This window comes from Amaranthus tricolor, chromosome 4 (genome assembly GCF_026212465.1).
Source record: "Amaranthus tricolor cultivar Red isolate AtriRed21 chromosome 4, ASM2621246v1, whole genome shotgun sequence".
Lineage (NCBI taxonomy): Eukaryota > Viridiplantae > Streptophyta > Magnoliopsida > Caryophyllales > Amaranthaceae > Amaranthus > Amaranthus tricolor.
This window is the reverse complement of record NC_080050.1, coordinates 17,802,068-17,826,594: the sequence shown is the minus strand read 5'-3', so window position 1 is coordinate 17,826,594 and position 24,527 is coordinate 17,802,068. Positions and strand designations below refer to the sequence as shown.

General features: G+C 32.9%; 2 protein-coding genes across 2 annotated transcripts; both read right to left on the bottom strand.

Moving 5' to 3' along the window:
• Positions 1-15,422: 15,422 nt before the first annotated feature.
• LOC130810801 (uncharacterized) lies at positions 15,423-16,424 on the bottom strand. Its single transcript, XM_057676927.1, has one exon. The coding sequence runs from the start codon at positions 16,422-16,424 to the stop codon at positions 15,423-15,425; it is 1,002 nt and encodes a 333-aa protein (XP_057532910.1).
• A 375-nt stretch (positions 16,425-16,799) lies between these two features.
• On the bottom strand, positions 16,800-23,638 carry LOC130809711 (uncharacterized). Its single transcript, XM_057675481.1, has 2 exons — positions 22,667-23,638; positions 16,800-16,940 (listed from the first exon to the last, which is right to left on the bottom strand). Exons 1-2 carry the CDS (start codon positions 23,604-23,606, stop codon positions 16,918-16,920), a joined length of 963 nt encoding a protein of 320 aa, XP_057531464.1. The 5' UTR covers positions 23,607-23,638; the 3' UTR covers positions 16,800-16,917.
• Between the last annotated feature and the right edge of the window lie 889 nt (positions 23,639-24,527).

The following is a 24,527-nucleotide window of genomic DNA, read 5'->3' as shown; positions in this document are numbered from 1 at the left end:
TAATCGCAATTTAACACGTAATTTCTAGCATGACTATGATTTTCATTTTTAACCGATTAAACACAATAATATATACGAAACAGTGTCGTGTGCTAAGTTTCGTGCAAATCAAACCAAGTTTGAGCTACTTTATGTGCAAAAGAGGAAAAAACGCTTAAAAACCTTTAAAATTCCAACTTAACACGTAATTTCTAGCATATGACTATGAATTTCAATTCTAACCCATTCAACACAATAATATATACCAAATAGTGTTGTGCGCCAAGTTTCGTGCATAAGAAAGCAAGTTTGAGCTACTTTATGCGCAAAAGTGGCAAAAACGCTTAAAAACTCTTAAAATCGAAACTTAGCATGTAATTTCTACCATATGATTATTATTTTCAATTCTAACCACTTCAATGCAATAATATATAAAAAATAGTGTCTTCAATGCAATAATATATAAAAAATAGTGTTGTGTGACAAGTTTCGTGCAAAACAAACCAAGTTTGACCTACTTTATGCGCAAAAGTGGAAAAAACGCTTAAAAACACTTATAATCGCAATTTAACACGTAATTTCTAGCATCACTATGATTTTCATTTTTAACCTATTAAACACAATAATATATACGAAACAGTGTTGTGTGCTAAGTTTCGTGCAAATCAAACCAAGTTTGAGCTACTTTATGTGCAAAAGTGGAAAAAACGCTTAAAAACCTTTAAAATCGCAACTTAACATGTAATTTCAAGCATGACTATGATTTTCAATTCTAACCGATTAAACACAATATTATATACCAAATAGTGTGGTGTGCTATGTTTTGTGCAAAACAAACCAAGTTTGAGCTACTTTATGCGCAAAAGTGGCAAAAACGCTTAAAAACTCTTAAAATTGCAACTTAACACGTAATTTGTAGCATATGACTATGATTTTCAATTCTAACCACTTCAATGCAATAATATATAAAAAATAGTGTTGTGTGCCAAGTATCGTGCTAAACAAACCAAGTTTGAGCTACTTTATGCGCAAAAGTGGGAAAAAACGCTTAAAAACCCTTAAAATCGCAACTTAACACGTAATTTCTAGCATATGACTATGATTTTCAATTCTGACCACTTCAACGCAATAATATTTACCAAATAGTGTTGTGTGCAATGTTCCGTGCAAAACAAAACAAGTTTGAGCTACTTTATGCGCAAAAGTGGAAAAAACGCTAAAAAAACCCTCATAATCGCAACTTAAAATGTAAGTTCAAGCATGACTATGATTTTCAATTCTAACCGATTAAACACAATATTATACACCAAATAGTGTTGTGTGCTAAGTTTCGTGCAAAACAAACCAAGTTTGAGCTACTTTATGCGCAAAAGTGGCAAAAACGCTTAAAAACTCTTAAAATCGCAACTTAACACGTAATTTCTAGCATATGACTATGATTTTCAATTCTAACCACTTCAATGCAATAATATATAAAAAATAGTGTTGTGTGACAAGTTTCGTGCAAAACAAACCAAGTTTGAACTACTTTATGCGCAAAAGTGGGAAAAACGCTTAAAAACCCTTAAAATCGCAACTTAACACGTAATTTCTAGCATACGACTATGAATTTAATTTTTAACCACTTTAATACAATAATATATAAAAAATACTGTTGTGTGACAAGTTTCTTGCAAAACAAATCAAGTTTGAGCTACTTTATGCGCAAAAGTGGCAAAAACGCTTAAAAACTCTTAAAATCGAAACTTAACACGTAATTTCTAGCATATGACTATTATTTTCAATTCTAACCACTTCAATGCAATAATATATAAAAAATAGTGTTATGTGACAAGTTTCGTGAAAAACAAACCAAGTTTGAACTACTTTATGCGCAAAAGTGGAAAAAAACGCTTAAAAACCCTTAAAATCGCATATTAACACATAATTTCTAGCATAAGACTATTATTTTGAATAATAACCAGTTCAACATAATAATTTATACCAAATAGTGTTGTGTGCCAAGTTTCGTGCAAAACAAACCTAGTTTGACCTACTTTATGCGCAAAAGTGGCAAGAACGCTTCAACACCTTTATAATCGCAATTTAACACGTAATTTCTATCATATGACTATGAATTACAATTCTAACCCATTCAACACAATAATATATACCAAATACTGTTGTGTGCCAAGTTTGGTGCAAAACAAACCAAGTTTGAGCTACTTTATGCGCAAAAGTGAAAAAAATGCTTAAAAACCCTTATTATCGCAACTTAACATGTAATTTCTAGCATGACTATGATTTTCAATTCTAACTGATTAAACACAATAATATATACCAAATAGTGTTATGTGGTAAGATTCGTGCAAAACAAACCAAGTTTGAGCTACTTTATGCGCAAAAGTGGCAAAAACGCTTAAAAACTCTTAAAATCGCAACTTAATATGTATTTCTTAACATATGACTATTATTTTCAATTCTAGCCACTTCAATGCAATAATATATAAAAAATACTGTTGTGCGCCAAGTATCGTGCTAAACAAACCAAGTTTGAGCTACTTTATGCGCAAAAGTGAAAAAAAAACGCTTAAAAACCCTTAAAATCGCAACTAAACATGTAATTTCTAGGATATGACTATGATTTTCAATTCTAACCCATTCAACACAATAATATATACCAAATAGTGTTCTGTGCCAAGTTTCGTGCCAAACTAACCAAGTTTGAGCTACTTTATGCGCAAAAATGGCAAAAAACGTTCAAAAACCCTTAGAATCGCAACTTAACACGTAATTTCTAGCATATGACTATGCTTTTCAATTCTAACCACTTCAACGCAACAATATTTACCAAATAGTGTTGTGTGCAATGTTTCGTGCAACACAAACCAAGTTTGAGCTACTTTATGCGCAAAAGTGGCAGAAACGCTTAAAAAAATCTTTAAAATCGCAACTTAACACATAATTTTTAGCATATGACTATGCTTTTCAATTGTAACAACTTCAACACAATAATATATACCAAATAGTGTTGTGTGCCAAGTTTCGTGCTAAACAGACCAAGTTTGAGCTACTTTATGCGCAAAAGTGGAAAAAACGCTTAAAAACACTTATAATCGCAACTTAACACGTAATTTCTAGCATGACTATGATTTTCAATTCTAACCGATTAAACACAATAATATATATACCAAATAGTGTTGTGCGCTAATTTTCGTGCAAAACAAACCAAGTTTGAGCTACTTTATGCGCAAAAGTGGCAAAAACGCTTAAAAACTCGTAAAATCAAAACTTAACACGTAATTTCTAACATATAACTATGATTTTAAATTTTAACCACTTCAATACAATAATATATAAACAATAGTGTTGTGTGACAAGTTTCATGCAAAACAAACAAAGTTTGAGCTACTTTATGCGCAAAAGTGGCAAAAACGCTTAAAAACTCTTAAAATCACAACTTAACACGTAATTTCTAGCATATGACTTTGAATTTCAATTCTAACTTCTTCAACATAATAATTTATACCAAATAGTGTTGTGTGCTAAGTTTCGTGCAACACAAACCAAGTTTGAGCTACTTTATGCGCAAAAGTGGCAAAAACGCTTAAAAACTCTTAAAATCGCAACTTAACACGTAATTTCTAGCATATGCCTATGATTTTAAATTCTAACCACTTCAATGAAATAATATATAAAAAATAGTTTTGCGTGAAAAGTTTTATGAAGAACAAACAAAGTTTGAACTACTTTATGCGCAAAAGTGAGAAAAACGCTTAAAAACCCTTAAAATCGCAACTTAACACGTAATTTCTAGCATATGACTATGAATTTCAATTCTAACCCATTAAACAAAATAATATATACCAAATAGTGTTATGTGCCAAGTTTCGTGCATAACAAACAAAGTTTGAGCTAATTTATGCGCAAAAGTGGCAAAAACGCTTAAAAACCCTTAGAATCGCAACTTAACACGTAATTTCTAGCATATGACTATGATTTTCAATTCTAACCACTTCAACGCAATAATATTTACCAAATAGTGTTGTGTACAATGTTTCGTGCAAAACAAACCAAGTTTGAGCTACTTTATGTGCAAAAGTGGAAAAAACGCTTAAAAACCTTTAAAATCGCAACTTAACATGTAATTTCAAGCATGACTATGATTTTCAATTCTAACCGATTAAACACAATAATATATACCAAATAGTGTTATGTGGTAAGATTCGTGCAAAACAAACCAAGTTTGAGCTACTTTATGCGCAAAAGTGGCAAAAACGCTTAAAAACTCTTAAAATCGCAACTTAATATGTATTTCTTAACATATGACTATGATTTTCAATTCTAGCCACTTCAATGCAATAATATATAAAAAATACTGTTGTGCGCCAAGTATCGTGCTAAACAAACCAAGTTTGAGCTACTTTATGCGCAAAAGTGAAAAAAAACGCTTAAAAACCCTTAAAATCGCAACTAAACATGTAATTTCTAGGATATGACTATGATTTTCAATTCTAACCCATTCAACACAATAATATATACCAAATAGTGTTCTGTGCCAAGTTTCGTGCCAAACTAACCAAGTTTGAGCTACTTTATGCGCAAAAATGGCAAAAACGTTCAAAAACCCTTAGAATCGCAACTTAACACGTAATTTCTAGCATATGACTATGCTTTTCAATTCTAACCACTTCAACGCAACAATATTTACCAAATAGTGTTGTGTGCAATGTTTCGTGCAACACAAACCAAGTTTGAGCTACTTTATGCGCAAAAGTGGCAGAAACGCTTAAAAAAATCTTTAAAATCGCAACTTAACACATAATTTTTAGCATATGACTATGCTTTTCAATTGTAACAACTTCAACACAATAATATATACCAAATAGTGTTGTGTGCCAAGTTTCGTGCTAAACAGACCAAGTTTGAGCTACTTTATGCGCAAAAGTGGAAAAAACGCTTAAAAACACTTATAATCGCAACTTAACACGTAATTTCTAGCATGACTATGATTTTCAATTCTAACCGATTAAACACAATAATATATACCAAATAGTGTTGTGCGCTAATTTTCGTGCAAAACAAACCAAGTTTGAGCTACTTTATGCGCAAAAGTGGCAAAAAACGCTTAAAAACTCGTAAAATCAAAACTTAACACGTAATTTCTAACATATAACTATGATTTTAAATTTTAACCACTTCAATACAATAATATATAAACAATAGTGTTGTGTGACAAGTTTCATGCAAAACAAACAAAGTTTGAGCTACTTTATGCGCAAAAGTGGCAAAAACGCTTAAAAACTCTTAAAATCGCAACTTAACACGTAATTTCTAGCATATGACTTTGAATTTCAATTCTAACTTCTTCAACATAATAATTTATACCAAATAGTGTTGTGTGCTAAGTTTCGTGCAACACAAACCAAGTTTGAGCTACTTTATGCGCAAAAGTGGCAAAAACGCTTAAAAACTCTTAAAATCGCAACTTAACACGTAATTTCTAGCATATGCCTATGATTTTAAATTCTAACCACTTCAATGAAATAATATATAAAAAATAGTTTTGCGTGAAAAGTTTTATGAAGAACAAACAAAGTTTGAACTACTTTATGAGCAAAAGTGAGAAAAACGCTTAAAAACCCTTAAAATCGCAACTTAACACGTAATTTCTAGCATATGACTATGAATTTCAATTCTAACCCATTAAACAAAATAATATATACCAAATAGTGTTATGTGCCAAGTTTCGTGCATAACAAACAAAGTTTGAGCTAATTTATGCGCAAAAGTGGCAAAAACGCTTAAAAACCCTTAGAATCGCAACTTAACACGTAATTTCTAGCATATGACCATGATTTTCAATTCTAACCACTTCAACGCAATAATATTTACCAAATAGTGTTGTGTACAATGTTTCGTGCAAAACAAACCAAGTTTGAGCTACTTTATGTGCAAAAGTGGAAAAAACGCTTAAAAACCTTTAAAATCGCAACTTAACATGTAATTTCAAGCATGACTATGATTTTCAATTCTAACCGATTAAACACAATATTATATACCAAATAGTGTGGTGTGCTATGTTTTGTGCAAAACAAACCAAGTTTGAGCTACTTTATGCGCAAAAGTGGCAAAAACGCTTAAAAACTCTTAAAATCGCAACTTAACACGTAATTTGTAGCATATGACTATGATTTTCAATTCTAACCACTTCAATGCAATAATATATAAAAAATAGTGTTGTGTGCCAAGTATCGTGCTAAACAAACCAAGTTTGAGCTACTTTATGCGCAAAAGTGGGAAAAACGCTTAAAAACCCTTAAAATCGCAACTTAACACGTAATTTCTAGCATATGACTATGATTTTCAATTCTAACCACTTCAACGCAATAATATTTACCAAATAGTGTTGTGTGCAATGTTCCGTGCAAAACAAAACAAGTTTGAGCTACTTTATGCGCAACAGTGGAAAAAACGCTAAAAAAACCCTCATAATCGCAACTTAAAATGTAAGTTCAAGCATGACTATGATTTTCAATTCTAACCGATTAAACACAATATTATACACCAAATAGTGTTGTGTGCTAAGTTTCGTGCAAAACAAACCAAGTTTGAGCTACTTTATGCGCAAAAGTGGCAAAAACGCTTAAAAACTCTTAAAATCGCAACTTAACACGTAATTTCTAGCATATGACTATGATTTTCAATTCTAACCACTTCAATGCAATAATATATAAAAAATAGTGTTGTGTGACAAGTTTCGTGCAAAACAAACCAAGTTTGAACTACTTTATGCGCAAAAGTGGGAAAAACGCTTAAAAACCCTTAAAATCGCAACTTAACACGTAATTTCTAGCATACGACTATGAATTTAATTTTTAACCACTTTAATACAATAATATATAAAAAATACTGTTGTGTGACAAGTTTCTTGCAAAACAAACCAAGTTTGAGCTACTTTATGCGCAAAAGTGGCAAAAACGCTTAAAAACTCTTAAAAATTCGAAACTTAACATGTAATTTCTACCATATGATTATTATTTTCAATTCTAACCACTTCAATGCAATAATATATAAAAAATAGTGTCTTCAATGCAATAATATATAAAAAATAGTGTAGTGTGACAAGTTTCGTGCAAAACAAACCAAGCTTGACCTACTTTATGCGCAAAAGTGGAAAAAACGCTTAAAAACACTTATAATCGCAATTTAACACGTAATTTCTAGCATGACTATGATTTTCATTTTTAACCGATTAAACACAATAATATATACGAAACAGTGTCGTGTGCTAAGTTTCGTGCAAATCAAACCAAGTTTGAGCTACTTTATGTGCAAAAGTGGAAAAAACGCTTAAAAACCTTTAAAATTCCAACTTAACACGTAATTTCTAGCATATGACTATGAATTTCAATTCTAACCCATTCAACACAATAATATATACCAAATAGTGTTGTGCGCCAAGTTTCGTGCATAAGAAAGCAAGTTTGAGCTACTTTATGCGCAAAAGTGGCAAAAACGCTTAAAAACTCTTAAAATCGAAACTTAGCATGTAATTTCTACCATATGATTATTATTTTCAATTCTAACCACTTCAATGCAATAATATATAAAAAATAGTGTCTTCAATGCAATAATATATAAAAAATAGTGTTGTGTGACAAGTTTCGTGCAAAACAAACCAAGTTTGACCTACTTTATGCGCAAAAGTGGAAAAAACGCTTAAAAACACTTATAATCGCAATTTAACACGTAATTTCTAGCATCACTATGATTTTCATTTTTAACCGATTAAACACAATAATATATACGAAACAGTGTTGTGTGCTAAGTTTCGTGCAAATCAAACCAAGTTTGAGCTACTTTATGTGCAAAAGTGGAAAAAACGCTTAAAAACCTTTAAAATCGCAACTTAACATGTAATTTCAAGCATGACTATGATTTTCAATTCTAACCGATTAAACACAATATTATATACCAAATAGTGTGGTGTGCTATGTTTTGTGCAAAACAAACCAAGTTTGAGTTACTTTATGCGCAAAAGTGGCAAAAAACGCTTAAAAACTCTTAAAATCGCAACTTAACACGTAATTTGTAGCATATGACTATGATTTTCAATTCTAACCACTTCAATGCAATAATATATAAAAAATAGTGTTGTGTGCCAAGTATCGTGCTAAACAAACCAAGTTTGAGCTACTTTATGCGCAAAAGTGGGAAAAACGCTTAAAAACCCTTAAAATCGCAACTTAACACGTAATTTCTAGCATATGACTATGATTTTCAATTCTGACCACTTCAACGCAATAATATTTACCAAATAGTGTTGTGTGCAATGTTCCGTGCAAAACAAAACAAGTTTGAGCTACTTTATGCGCAAAAGTGGAAAAAACGCTAAAAAAACCCTCATAATCGCAACTTAAAATGTAAGTTCAAGCATGACTATGATTTTCAATTCTAACCGATTAAACACAATATTATACACCAAATAGTGTTGTGTGCTAAGTTTCGTGCAAAACAAACCAAGTTTGAGCTACTTTATGCGCAAAAGTGGCAAAAACGCTTAAAAACTCTTAAAATCGCAACTTAACACGTAATTTCTAGCATATGACTATGATTTTCAATTTTAACCACTTCAATGCAATAATATATAAAAAATAGTGTTGTGTGACAAGTTTCGTGCAAAACAAACCAAGTTTGAACTACTTTATGCGCAAAAGTGGGAAAAACGCTTAAAAACCCTTAAAATCGCAACTTAACACGTAATTTCTAGCATACGACTATGAATTTAATTTTTAACCACTTTAATACAATAATATATAAAAAATACTGTTGTGTGACAAGTTTCTTGCAAAACAAATCAAGTTTGAGCTACTTTATGCGCAAAAGTGGCAAAAACGCTTAAAAACTCTTAAAATCGAAACTTAACACGTAATTTCTAGCATATGACTATTATTTTCAATTCTAACCACTTCAATGCAATAATATATAAAAAATAGTGTTATGTGACAAGTTTCGTGAAAAACAAACCAAGTTTGAACTACTTTATGCGCAAAAGTGGAAAAAAACGCTTAAAAACCCTTAAAATCGCATATTAACACATAATTTCTAGCATAAGACTATTATTTTGAATAATAACCAGTTCAACATAATAATTTATACCAAATAGTGTTGTGTGCCAAGTTTCGTGCAAAACAAACCTAGTTTGACCTACTTTATGCGCAAAAGTGGCAAGAACGCTTCAACACCTTTATAATCGCAATTTAACACGTAATTTCTATCATATGACTATGAATTACAATTCTAACCCATTCAACACAATAATATATACCAAATACTGTTGTGTGCCAAGTTTGGTGCAAAACAAACCAAGTTTGAGCTACTTTATGCGCAAAAGTGAAAAAAATGCTTAAAAACCCTTATTATCGCAACTTAACATGTAATTTCTAGCATGACTATGATTTTCAATTCTAACTGATTAAACACAATAATATATACCAAATAGTGTTATGTGGTAAGATTCGTGCAAAACAAACCAAGTTTGAGCTACTTTATGCGCAAAAGTGGCAAAAACGCTTAAAAACTATTAAAATCGCAACTTAATATGTATTTCTTAACATATGACTATGATTTTCAATTCTAGCCACTTCAATGCAATAATATATAAAAAATACTGTTGTGCGCCAAGTATCGTGCTAAACAAACCAAGTTTGAGCTACTTTATGCGCAAAAGTGAAAAAAAAACGCTTAAAAACCCTTAAAATCGCAACTAAACATGTAATTTCTAGGATATGACTATGATTTTCAATTCTAACCCATTCAACACAATAATATATACCAAATAGTGTTCTGTGCCAAGTTTCGTGCCAAACTAACCAAGTTTGAGCTACTTTATGCGCAAAAATGGCAAAAACGTTCAAAAACCCTTAGAATCGCAACTTAACACGTAATTTCTAGCATATGACTATGCTTTTCAATTCTAACCACTTCAACGCAACAATATTTACCAAATAGTGTTGTGTGCAATGTTTCGTGCAACACAAACCAAGTTTGAGCTACTTTATGCGCAAAAGTGGCAGAAACGCTTAAAAAAATCTTTAAAATCGCAACTTAACACATAATTTTTAGCATATGACTATGCTTTTCAATTGTAACAACTTCAACACAATAATATATACCAAATAGTGTTGTGTGCCAAGTTTCGTGCTAAACAGACCAAGTTTGAGCTACTTTATGCGCAAAAGTGGCAAAAACGCTTAAAAACTCGTAAAATCAAAACTTAACACGTAATTTCTAACATATAACTATGATTTTAAATTTTAACCACTTCAATACAATAATATATAAACAATAGTGTTGTGTGACAAGTTTCATGCAAAACAAACAAAGTTTGAACTACTTTATGCGCAAAAGTGGAAAAAACGCTTAAAAACCCTTAAAATCGCATATTAACACATAATTTCTAGCATAAGACTATTATTTTGAATAATAACCAGTTCAACATAATAATTTATACCAAATAGTGTTGTGTGCCAAGTTTCGTGCAAAACAAACCTAGTTTGACCTACTTTATGCGCAAAAGTGGCAAGAACGCTTCAACACCTTTATAATCGCAATTTAACACGTAATTTCTATCATATGACTATGAATTACAATTCTAACCCATTCAACACAATAATATATACCAAATACTGTTGTGTGCCAAGTTTGGTGCAAAACAAACCAAGTTTGAGCTACTTTATGCGCAAAAGTGAAAAAAATGCTTAAAAACCCTTATTATCGCAACTTAACATGTAATTTCTAGCATGACTATGATTTTCAATTCTAACTGATTAAACACAATAATATATACCAAATAGTGTTATGTGGTAAGATTCGTGCAAAACAAACCAAGTTTGAGCTACTTTATGCGCAAAAGTGGCAAAAACGCTTAAAAACTATTAAAATCGCAACTTAATATGTATTTCTTAACATATGACTATGATTTTCAATTCTAGCCACTTCAATGCAATAATATATAAAAAATACTGTTGTGCGCCAAGTATCGTGCTAAACAAACCAAGTTTGAGCTACTTTATGCGCAAAAGTGAAAAAAAACGCTTAAAAACCCTTAAAATCGCAACTAAACATGTAATTTCTAGGATATGACTATGATTTTCAATTCTAACCCATTCAACACAATAATATATACCAAATAGTGTTCTGTGCCAAGTTTCGTGCCAAACTAACCAAGTTTGAGCTACTTTATGCGCAAAAATGGCAAAAACGTTCAAAAACCCTTAGAATCGCAACTTAACACGTAATTTCTAGCATATGACTATGCTTTTCAATTCTAACCACTTCAACGCAACAATATTTACCAAATAGTGTTGTGTGCAATGTTTCGTGCAACACAAACCAAGTTTGAGCTACTTTATGCGCAAAAGTGGCAGAAACGCTTAAAAAAATCTTTAAAATCGCAACTTAACACATAATTTTTAGCATATGACTATGCTTTTCAATTGTAACAACTTCAACACAATAATATATACCAAATAGTGTTGTGTGCCAAGTTTCGTGCTAAACAGACCAAGTTTGAGCTACTTTATGCGCAAAAGTGGAAAAAACGCTTAAAAACTCGTAAAATCAAAACTTAACACGTAATTTCTAACATATAACTATGATTTTAAATTTTAACCACTTCAATACAATAATATATAAACAATAGTGTTGTGTGACAAGTTTCATGCAAAACAAACAAAGTTTGAGCTACTTTATGCGCAAAAGTGGCAAAAACGCTTAAAAACTCTTAAAATCGCAACTTAACACGTAATTTCTAGCATATGACTTTGAATTTCAATTCTAACTTCTTCAACATAATAATTTATACCAAATAGTGTTGTGTGCTAAGTTTCGTGCAACACAAACCAAGTTTGAGCTACTTTATGCGCAAAAGTGGCAAAAACGCTTAAAAACTCTTAAAATCGCAACTTAACACGTAATTTCTAGCATATGCCTATGATTTTAAATTCTAACCACTTCAATGAAATAATATATAAAAAATAGTTTTGCGTGAAAAGTTTTATGAAGAACAAACAAAGTTTGAACTACTTTATGCGCAAAAGTGAGAAAAACGCTTAAAAACCCTTAAAATCGCAACTTAACACGTAATTTCTAGCATATGACTATGAATTTCAATTCTAACCCATTAAACAAAATAATATATACCAAATAGTGTTATGTGCCAAGTTTCGTGCATAACAAACAAAGTTTGAGCTAATTTATGCGCAAAAGTGGCAAAAACGCTTAAAAACCCTTAGAATCGCAACTTAACACGTAATTTCTAGCATATGACTATGATTTTCAATTCTAACCACTTCAACGCAATAATATTTACCAAATAGTGTTGTGTACAATGTTTCGTGCAAAACAAACCAAGTTTGAGCTACTTTATGTGCAAAAGTGGCAAAAACGCTTAAAAAACCTTTAAAATCGCAACTTAACACATAATTTCTAGCATATGACTATGCTTTTGAGTTCTAACAACTTCAACACAATAATATATATCAAATAGTGTTGTGTGCCAAGTTTCGTGCAAAACAAACCAAGTTTTTTAATTCTAACCACTGCAACACAATAATATATATCAAATAGTGTTGTGTGCCAAGTATCGTGCTAAACAAACCAAGTTTGAGCTACTTTATGCGCAAAAGTGAAAAAAACGCTTAAAAACCCTTAAAATCGCAACTTAACATGTAATTTCTAAGATATGACTATGATTTTCAATTCTAACCCATTCAACACAATAATATATACCAAATAGTGTTGTGTGCCAAGTTTCGTGCAAAACAAACCAATTTTGAGCTATTTTATGCGCAAAAGTGGCAAAAACGCTCAAAAACCCTTAGAATCGCAACTTAAAACGTAATTTCTAGCATATGACTATGATTTTCAATTCTAACCACTTCAACGCAATAATATTTACCAAATAGTGTTGTGTGCAATGTTTCGTGCAAAACAAACCAAGTTTGAGCTACTTTATGCGCAAAAGTGGAAAAAACGCTAAAAAACCCTTATAATCGCAACTTAACATGTAATTTCAATCATGACTATCATTTTCAATTCTAACAGATTAAACACAATATTATATACCAAATAGTGTTGTGTGCTAAGTTTCGTGAAAAACTAACCAAGTTTGAGCTACTTTATGCGCAAAAGTGGCAAAAACGCTTAAAAACTCTTCAAATCGCAACTTAACGCGTAATTTCGAGCATATGACTATGATTTTCAATTCTAACCACTTCAATGCAATAATATATAAAAAATAGTGTTGTGTGACAAGTTCCGTGCAAAACAAACCAAGTTTTAACTACTTTATGCGCAAAAGTGGCAAAAACACTTAAAAACCCTTAAAATCGTAACTTAACACATAATTTTTCGCATAAGACTATGATTTTGAATTCTAACCACTTCAACATAATATTTTATACCAAATAGTGTTGTGTGCCAAGTTTCGTGCAAAACAAACCTAGTTTGAGCTACTTTATGCGCAAAAGTGGCAAAAACGCTTAAAAAAACCTTTAAAATCCAAACTTAACACATAATTTCTAGCATATGACTATGCTTTTCAATTATAACAACTTCAACACAATAATATATACCAAATAGTGTTGTGTGCCAAGTTTCGTTCAAAACAAACCAAGTTTGAGTTACTTTATGCGCAAAAGTGGAAAAAACGCTTAAAAACCCTTATAATCGCAACTTAACACGTAATTTTTAGCATGACTATGATTTTCAATTCTAACCGATTAAACACACTAATATATACCAAATAATTCAACTCGTGTGGCCTTAACTGCCTTGACGCATAAGCTACTACTTTGCCTTCTTGCATTAGCACACATCCCAAACCTTCCTTCGATGCATCACAATATACCTCAAATGCTTTCCCACAGTCGGGCATGATCAACACAGGTGCCGTCGTAAGTCTCCTTTTAAGCTCTTCTAATGATTTACTCTGCTTCTCGCCCCACTGAAACCGAACTCCCTTTTTAAGCAACTCAAACAACGGTCGGGCAATTTTAGAAAAATTTTCCACAAACTTCCTGTAATAGCCTGCCAAGCCTAAGAAACTTCTTACTTCAGTAACACTCTTTGGATTCGGCCATTCCATCACTGCTCTAATCTTTTCAGGGTCAACAGAAATTCCATCTTTCGAAACAACGTGCCCTAAGAAAGATATGTTCTCTAACCAAAATTCACATTTACTAAACTTGCCATAAAGTTTCTCCTTTCTCAACTTCTCTAAAACTATCCTTAAGTGCTGCTCATGTTGCTCTTCATTCTTCGAATACACCAATATATCATCAATAAACACAACCACAAACTTATCCAGGTAAGGGTTGAAATATCTTTGCATGAGGTCCATAAATGCTGCTGGAGCATTCGTTAGACCAAATGGCATTACTAGAAACTCATAGTGCCCATATCTGGTTCTGAATGCAGTCTTAGGAATATCTTCTTCAGCAATCCTCAATTGATGATAACCAGACCTCAAATCTATCTTCGAAAAGACCCTTGCTCCCCCTAACTGATCAAAAAGGTCGTCTATCCTTGGCAAAGGATAACGATTCTTGATGGTAATCTTATTGATCTCCCGATAATCAATGCATAGCCACATACTCCCATCTTTCTTTCTGACAAAGAGGACCGGAGCTCCCCATGGTGAAACACTAGGTCGAATGAAACCTTTTTCCAGCAATTCATCTAGCTGCTTTTTCAGCTCAGCCAATTCAGCTGGAGCAAAACGGTAAGGAGTTTTAGAAATAGGGGTGATATCAAGAATAAGGTCAATATGGAAGCCTACTTCTCTTCTTGGAGGTATACCGGGTAATTCTTCAGGAAACACATCAGAATATTCTTGCACGATCGGGGTTTCTTGCAAACTAGGTTTAGGTTTTACTTCTTCAGTAGTAACATAACATAAGAACCCTTCATCTCCTTGTCTTATCATTTGTGATGCTTGAATTACAGAAATTGTCTCTAGCTGAGATCTTGAGTTCTTCCGAATACACTTTGTTCCCTCGGAAGTTTTTATTCTAACAACCTTTTCCTTACACAAAATCTCCGCTGAATATCTCTCCAACCAATCCATACCCAAAATGATATCAAATGTTCCCAAATCAAATTGAATTAAGTCAGCTGGTAAAAGATTCCCACAAATCTCCAATGGAAAATCATAAAAGATACGATCACACAGGTAAGGTGTACCATCAGGTAAGTTGATACTCAAGTGGGATTTTTGAGGTTTTAAAGAAATAGAAGATATGCGGAGAAAAGCACTGGAAATAAAAGACCTATCCGCTCCACAATAAACAAAACATTTGCTGTAAAATTACCAACAGGAAATTTTCCAGAAATTACTTTACCTTCAACTTCAAACTCCTGGTGTAAACCATCATAATGATCTCCAATTGCATGCAGGCCTACTGATGCTTTAGTCTCATTCCTCTGATTGCCAAATGCTCTGTTTCCTGCAGCTTCTGATGTTGTTTGCTCAGATTGAACGTTTCCCCACAGTTACTAGCCAGATGTCCCTCCTTGTGACACTTGTAACATACAATCTTCCCATTACAGTTTCGGCCTCGATGATCTTTTCCACATAACCTACATCTCCACTGTGTCGGCCTTGCTACAGTCTGAAACGGCTTCTTCCCTTCATTCCTGGCCTTCTTGTACCTACTGCCCCCACTAGATTCATTCTTTCTTTTATTAAACCCGTCTTCTTTTTCCAAAATACGCTCGTACTCCAAGGCTTGATTGTACAAATCATCAAAATCTTGATATCTAGGAGTGCCTTTTTGGATCCTGAGGTTCAGACCTTCGAAAAATCTAATCGCCTTGCCTCGATCAGAGATCACTATTTCAGTAGCGAATCTAGCCAGCTCTCTGAACTTACTTGCGTACTCGATCACTGACATAGTTCCTTGCCTCAGAAACAAGAATTCATTCTCTTTCTTTCTCTGAAGCGAGGGTGGGTAAAATTGATCACGAAGCTTCTTTATAAATTCTTCCCAAGTAGAATCTATGGCGGTTTGTTTTACAGTCCTCCACCATAATTCAGCAGTGCCTGTTAAGTAGAATGCGGCTAATTTCACTTTCATCCTTGACGGGCAGTTTATAGCCTCCAACAGTTTCTCCATTTCTGCAATCCAATCCTCAAAGCGAACTGGATCAGGTTCTCCATCATATTTTGGAGGTTGATGACTAGACAATCTCTTATAAAATTTCCCCTCATCATCTTCATGGAAACGACTCATCTGCTTCTCCATTAAGTTCAGCAGCCTCTCATTATTCCTTTCCATCATTCTTAACTGATTTTCCAGAGCCTGAACTCTTGCATCCTGCGTCGTGTCATCAGCAAAATCATTCCTCGTCTCTTGAGGTTCACTTCTTGCGATACATCCTCTACCACCACCTCTTGGCATCTTCAATAAAGTAGGGAAGTATTGCGTTAGCTACATTTTAAATTGCAAATCACATATTTTTTTTAAGCACAGAAAACACATAAAACAAATTTCATTTAAAATACTAATTTTAATTTAATTTTTTTTTTTTCAAAATGTAATTTATCACGGTGTTTCCTAGTATCGAATAAGAAGATCCGACCATTCGAATAACGTTGGCTCTGATACCAAGTGTAACGGACAGTTCTTTTCCAAATACAGGTTTAATATAATATAATAGTAAATAATGCTAAGCGGAAGTCTATCGAACCGTGATTATTTCGAAAAAGAAACAAAACAAAACAGAATTTTCAATAAAAACAAAGACAAGGAAAACTTAAATCATTAAAATATAATTTTACGTATTACATCTTTCGTTAATACATAATTATCGTTTTTTACATACCCATAATACAAACTACATACTTATAATATCCTAATCTCACATAAACAATACAATAGCTTCTTAATAACTTCATGTAAAGTTACCTGCAGCATCTGCTCCCGAAATATGGGAACAGCCGATGGAAATCGGTCAGCTTTAAAAAAACCGAGTATAAAAACTTACCGTAATTATGCAAGTATAGAGAATATATGCATTGCAACAAATAATATGTAAAAATAAGTGCATCACAATAAAAAATATGCAAGGTATCTTATGTATTGTAGGGAATTCATTTTTATATTAGATTCATTTATATATATTAAACTTCTGGTCCTTCTGCTTGAGTACCAGGGCGTGATTTACTAACACTTCTGCTTGAGTGTTAGGGCATGGAATCCGATTACTTATTTAATGAATGCAACACATATGATCTTTGTTTGATATATGTAAGGGCCTGTTAGGGTGAGGTAAACCAAAACCCCTAACTTAGTGGGAGTCGTCACTCCTCCAGTATAATGTTGCTCGAGCCACAGATCAGGTTAAACAACCTTACTGTGTTCGCCGTATTTTACGTGCCGGAAAACACGTCCCACGTTTTTTACATGCCGGAAGCATGGTTCGGCATTTCCTTACTATCAAGCCTTTTTATTATCATGTTACTGTTTTCATATAAATGCAACATTACGATAACATACAATAGAAATAAATTCATTACGACTTACATACAAATAATCATTTATTACTATTAAAATCAAAACTAAATGGGTCTTTCGTATTTATTTATAAATAAATTTCAATTATGCTTCATTATTTTCTTAATAACTTATTTTTAGATTTAATACATGAATAATTAATTTTCTTAAGATTAAAATCTACATGAAATATTTTAAAATAAATAACTTATTATTAATTGAGTTGGTGTATATTCTTATTCACCAAAATAAATTAATTTTAATTATTATTTTCATTTTTCTTTCTTTTTGCCTACAATAACAAATTAGATTATTAATTTATTTCTTTAAAATTTCAATATCACAAAATTTTACAAAAAAAAAAATAATTTAAATGAAATGAAAATACAGTAACACTAAAATAAATTATTTTTTTTCCAGAATTATTTATTTTTAACCAATTTATGAATTTTCTTATTTAATGCGTTTTTTAAGCAAAAATTAATAATAATATTTATACTCAACTATAATTCACGAAATTAATGCACAACTTATATTTCATATATATATATGTACAGAAAAATTTTCGTTTAAAAATATTAATGTTTACTATTTTAATTAAAATTATTTCAGATTTTACGGTTTGTTTTTTTTTGAAAAAATTAATAATAATATTTATACTCAATAATATTTCACGAAATTAATACAAAATCTATATCTCATATATATATATGTACAGAAAAAATTTCGTTTAAAAATATTAATATTTACTATTTTAATTTAAATTATTTCAGATTTTGCGGTTTTTGGCAATTCAAAGAATAAATCATATAAATTAAATTACAACGAATTAATTCACCAAAATTTGCAGAAAATGAAATTTAAATATAATAAACACATATAAAAATTTATGGGCATAATTTCATGTAAATAAATATATGTAAGAATTTATACCTTTAATAATATCACTATTAATTAATTCCCTTTGTTGTAGAATTTCTAGCCACAAAATTAGTTTTCTCTCCTTGAATTTCTATAATTAACACTAAATACTATTATTAGAAAATTTTTGAAAATTTTTAGGAATTTTTCTAGGGTTTTTTAGAATTTTTCTTTAGAAATTTGCTTTTAGGAATAAATTTTCTGATTTTTTTTTTCCTCCCCCCTTTTTCCCACGCCACACTTGGTTAATTTATAGGCTATTGATTGCAAAATTATCTATTATTAAATTTTACTTCATGAGCAAGAAATACAAAAAATCCAAGATCTTTATTCTTGGTTTTATGTAATGGATAAGACTAAATTAATTACTTTGGCACCTAGTTTACTTAGTCTTGCCACCCACTTTTTAGATTTTTACTTTTACTTTTTTTTTTTTTTTTTTTTATATTATTATATATATTTTTATTTTTAATCATAAATTAATATAGGAAATAAAAAGATTAAGTTATTGTAGGTAATTTAGCTAGACTTAATATTTAGGTAATTTATTTTAAGAGAAATAAATTATACATAAAATAAAATCGAGAGCTTAAAAACGATTGGAATAAAAATTCGAAACGGCATTAAAAAGAAAATAATAAAACGAAACGATTATTGAATTTGTCAAAATATTTAAGATTAAGAAAAACGGTCTGTTACAACTCTTCCCCCCTTAACATAGTTTCGTCCCGAAACTTGAACCTAAATGAACAACTAGGGATAGCGTTCTCTCATATCAGTTTCACTTTCCCAAGTTGCTTCTTCGATATGATGGTTTGACCATAGCACTTTAACTTGAGGTATTCTTTTATTCCTCAATTCTTTTACTTGACGATCCAAAATTCTAATTGGTCTTTCTTCATAAGCTAGGTTTTCATCAATTTGGAGGGGTTCGTGAACTAACACATGGGATGGATCGTGGATATACTTTCTCAACTGAGAAACATGGAATACATTATGAACTCTAGCTAAACCCGGGGGTAAAGCTAGTTCGTATGCCACCTCCCCTACTCTTTTCAAAATTTCAAAGGGTCCGATAAATTTAGGGCTTAATTTCCCTTTTATCCCAAAGCGTTGGACTCCTTTCGTTGGTGAAATCTTTAGAAATACTTTGTCACCTTCAGCAAATTGCAAAGCTCTGCGACGGTTGTCTGCATAACTCTTCTGTCTACTTTGTGCTGCCTTCATATTCTCTTGCACTACCCTCAAGCTATCAATAGAGTCTTGGATAAGATCTGGTCCTTCTGGCACATTTCGGTCCATCTGATCCCAACATAACGGCACTCGACATTTTCTCCCGTATAAGGCTTCGTTTGGTGCCATCTTGATGCTGGTTTGATAGCTGTTGTTGTATGAAAACTCTATCAAAGGCAATTTCTGTTCCCATGAACCACCATATTCAAGAATACAACATCTCAAAAGATCCTCTAATGTCTGGATGGTTCTTTCGGTTTGGCCATCAGTAGCCGGATGAAATGCAGTACTTAAACATAGCTTCGATCCGAATGATTCTTGCAACTTTTCCCAAAATCGAGACAAAAATTTTGGGTCTCTGTCAGACACAATTGTTCTCGGTACTCCATGTAATCTTACAATTTCTCGAACATAAGCATCAGCCAATTGTTTTACTGACCATGTTCCCTTCATTGGCAGGAACCTTGCAACTTTGGTCAATCTGTCAACTATTACCCAAATTGTGTCATTTCCTCGTTGCGTTCTTGGTAATCCAACTACAAAATCCATGGATACGGAATCCCATTTCCACTCAGGAATTTCTAGTGGTTGAAGTAGTCCAGAACTCTTCTGCCTTTCAAATTTCACCTTCTGGCATATCAAGCATCGAGATACAAAATCAGCTACATCTTTCCTCATACCTTTCCACCAAAATAATTTCCTTAATTCTTCAATCATTTTATCTCTACCAGGGTGTAAGTGAAACATTCCTTGGTGTCCTTCCTTCAAAATCTCTTTTTTCAACTCTGTGTTGTCTGGTATACACAATCTCCCGTTCATTCTTAGTTCACCTTTCTCACCCACTTCGAACGCTTCTGTCTCTTTTCTTTGAAAACTCTGTGTTGTCTGGTATACACAATCTCCCGTTCATTCTTAGTTCACCTTTCTCACCCACTTCGAACGCTTCTGTCTCTTTTCTTTGAACTCGAATGATTAACTCGATTATTTCGGGATCTTCTTGTTGTGCTTCTATAATTCTTTCGAACAAAGTCGGTTGTATAGTCATTGCTCCCAAATATTCAACAACTTGATAGTGATGAACAATTTCTAGATCTAACTTCTGGATTTCTCGGTATAATTCCCAAGGTACCGTCATTATAGCATTTACAGATATCCTCGGCCTTCTGCTCAATGCATCTGCCACTTTGTTTGCTTTTCCGGGATGATAATTTATGTCAACTTCAAAGTCTTTAATGATTTCCAGCCACCGCCTTTGTCGCATATTCAGCTCCTTCTGAGTGAAGACATATTTCAAATTTTTATGATCAGTGAAGATCTTGCATGGTACTCCATAGAGATAATGTCTCCATAACTTCAGAGCAAAAATTACAGCTGCTAGTTCAATGTCGTGTACTGGATAATTCAACTCGTGTGGCCTTAATTGCCTTGACGCATAAGCTACTACTTTGCCTTCTTGCATTAGCACACATCCCAAACCTTCCTTCGATGCATCACAATATACCTCAAATGCTTTCCCACAGTCGGGCATGATCAACACAGGTGCCGTCGTAAGTCTCCTTTTAAGCTCTTCTAATGATTTACTCTGCTTCTCGCCCCACTGAAACCGAACTCCCTTTTTAAGCAACTCAAACAACGGTCGGGCAATTTTAGAAAAATTTTCCACAAACTTCCTGTAATAGCCTGCCAAGCCTAAGAAACTTCTTACTTCAGTAACACTCTTTGGATTCGGCCATTCCATCACTGCTCTAATCTTTTCAGGGTCAACAGAAATTCCATCTTTCGAAACAACGTGCCCTAAGAAAGATATGTTCTCTAACCAAAATTCACATTTACTAAACTTGCCATAAAGTTTCTCCTTTCTCAACTTCTCTAAAACTATCCTTAAGTGCTGCTCATGTTGCTCTTCATTCTTCGAATACACCAATATATCATCAATAAACACAACCACAAACTTATCCAGGTAAGGGTTGAAATATCTTTGCATGAGGTCCATAAATGCTGCTGGAGCATTCGTTAGACCAAATGGCATTACTAGAAACTCATAGTGCCCATATCTGGTTCTGAATGCAGTCTTAGGAATATCTTCTTCAGCAATCCTCAATTGATGATAACCAGACCTCAAATCTATCTTCGAAAAGACCCTTGCTCCCCCTAACTGATCAAAAAGGTCGTCTATCCTTGGCAAAGGATAACGATTCTTGATGGTAATCTTATTGATCTCCCGATAATCAATGCATAGCCACATACTCCCATCTTTCTTTCTGACAAAGAGGACCGGAGCTCCCCATGGTGAAACACTAGGTCGAATGAAACCTTTTTCCAGCAATTCATCTAGCTGCTTTTTCAGCTCAGCCAATTCAGCTGGAGCAAAACGGTAAGGAGTTTTAGAAATAGGGGTGATATCAGGAATAAGGTCAATATGGAAGCCTACTTCTCTTCTTGGAGGTATACCGGGTAATTCTTCAGGAAACACATCAGAATATTCTTGCACGATCGGGGTTTCTTGCAAACTAGGTTTAGGTTTTACTTCTTCAGTAGTAACATAACATAAGAACCCTTCATCTCCTTGTCTTATCATTTGTGATGCTTGAATTACAGAAATTGTCTCTAGCTGAGATCTTGAGTTCTTCCGAATACACTTTGTTCCCTCGGAAGTTTTTATTCTAACAACCTTTTCCTTACACAAAATCTCCGCTGAATATCTCTCCAACCAATCCATACCCAAAATGATATCAAATGTTCCCAAATCAAATTGAATTAAGTCAGCTGGTTAAAGATTCCCACAAATCTCCAATGGAAAATCATAAAAGATACGATCACACAGGTAAGGTGTACCATCAGGTAAGTTGATACTCAAGTGGGATTTTTGAGGTTTTAAAGAAATAGAAGATATGCGGAGAAAAGCACTGGAAATAAAAGACCTATCCGCTCCACAATAAACAAAACATTTGCTGTAAAATTACCAACAGGAAATTTTCCAGAAATTACTTTACCTTCAACTTCAAACTCCTGGTGTAAACCATCATAATGATCTCCAATTGCATGCAGGCCTACTGATGCTTTAGTCTCATTCCTCTGATTGCCAAATGCTCTGTTTCCTGCAGCTTCTGATGTTGTTTTGCTCAGATTGAACGTTTCCCCACAGTTACTAGCCAGATGTCCCTCCTTGTGACACTTGTAACATACAATCTTCCCATTACAGTTTCGGCCTCGATGATCTTTTCCACATAACCTACATCTCCACTGTGTCGGCCTTGCTACAGTCTGAAACGGCTTCTTCCCTTCATTCCTGGCCTTCTTGTACCTACTGCCCCCACTAGATTCATTCTTTCTTTTATTAAACCCGTCTTCTTTTTCCAAAATACGCTCGTACTCCAAGGCTTGATTGTACAAATCATCAAAATCTTGATATCTAGGAGTGCCTTTTTGGATCCTGAGGTTCAGACCTTCGAAAAATCTAATCGCCTTGCCTCGATCAGAGATCACTATTTCAGTAGCGAATCTAGCCAGCTCTCTGAACTTACTTGCGTACTCGATCACTGACATAGTTCCTTGCCTCAGAAACAAGAATTCATTCTCTTTCTTTCTCTGAAGCGAGGGTGGGTAAAATTGATCACGAAGCTTCTTTATAAATTCTTCCCAAGTAGAATCTATGGCGGTTTGTTTTATAGTCCTCCACCATAATTCAGCAGTGCCTGTTAAGTAGAATGCGGCTAATTTCACTTTCATCCTTGACGGGCAGTTTATAGCCTCCAACAGTTTCTCCATTTCTGCAATCCAATCCTCAAAGCGAACTGGATCAGGTTCTCCATCATATTTTGGAGGTTGATGACTAGACAATCTCTTATAAAATTTCCCCTCATCATCTTCATGGAAACGACTCATCTGCTTCTCCATTAAGTTCAGCAGCCTCTCATTATTCCTTTCCATCATTCTTAACTGATTTTCCAGAGCCTGAACTCTTGCATCCTGCGTCGTGTCATCAGCAAAATCATTCCTCGTCTCTTGAGGTTCACTTCTTGCGATACATCCTCTACCACCACCTCTTGGCATCTTCAATAAAGTAGGGAAGTGTTGCGTTAGCTACATTTTAAATTGCAAATCACATATTTTTTTTTAAGCACAGAAAACACATAAAACAAATTTCATTTAAAATACTAATTTTAATTTAATTTTTTTTTTTCAAAATGTAATTTATCACGGTGTTTCCTAGTATCGAATAAGAAGATCCGACCATTCGAATAACGTTGGCTCTGATACCAAGTGTAACGGACAGTTCTTTTCCAAATACAGGTTTAATATAATATAATAGTAAATAATGCTAAGCGGAAGTCTATCGAACCGTGATTATTTCGAAAAAGAAACAAAACAAAACAGAATTTTCAATAAAAACAAAGACAAGGAAAACTTAAATCATTAAAATATAATTTTACGTATTACATCTTTCGTTAATACATAATTATCGTTTTTTACATACCCATAATACAAACTACATACTTATAATATCCTAATCTCACATAAACAATACAATAGCTTCTTAATAACTTCATGTAAAGTTACCTGCAGCATCTGCTCCCGAAATATGGGAATAGCCGATGGAAATCGGTCAGCTTTAAAAAAACCGAGTATAAAAACTTACCGTAATTATGCAAGTATAGAGAATATATGCATTGCAACAAATAATATGTAAAAATAAGTGCATCACAATAAAAAATATGCAAGGTATCTTATGTATTGTAGGGAATTCATTTTTATATTAGATTCATTTATATATATTAAACTTCTGGTCCTTCTGCTTGAGTACCAGGGCGTGATTTACTAACACTTCTGCTTGAGTGTTAGGGCATGGAATCC

Coding starts and splice junctions, on each gene's coding strand:
- LOC130809711 (XM_057675481.1), bottom strand. CDS start 23,606: ATGATGGAAAGGAATAATGAGAGGCTGCTGAACTTAATGGAGAAGCAG. Junction 16,941..22,666: donor CCAGGAGTTTGAAGTTGAAG/GTAAAGTAATTT, acceptor TTTCGGGAGCAG/ATGCTGCAGGTAACTTTACA.
- LOC130810801 (XM_057676927.1), bottom strand. CDS start 16,424: ATGCCAAGAGGTGGTGGTAGAGGATGTATCGCAAGAAGTGAACCTCAA.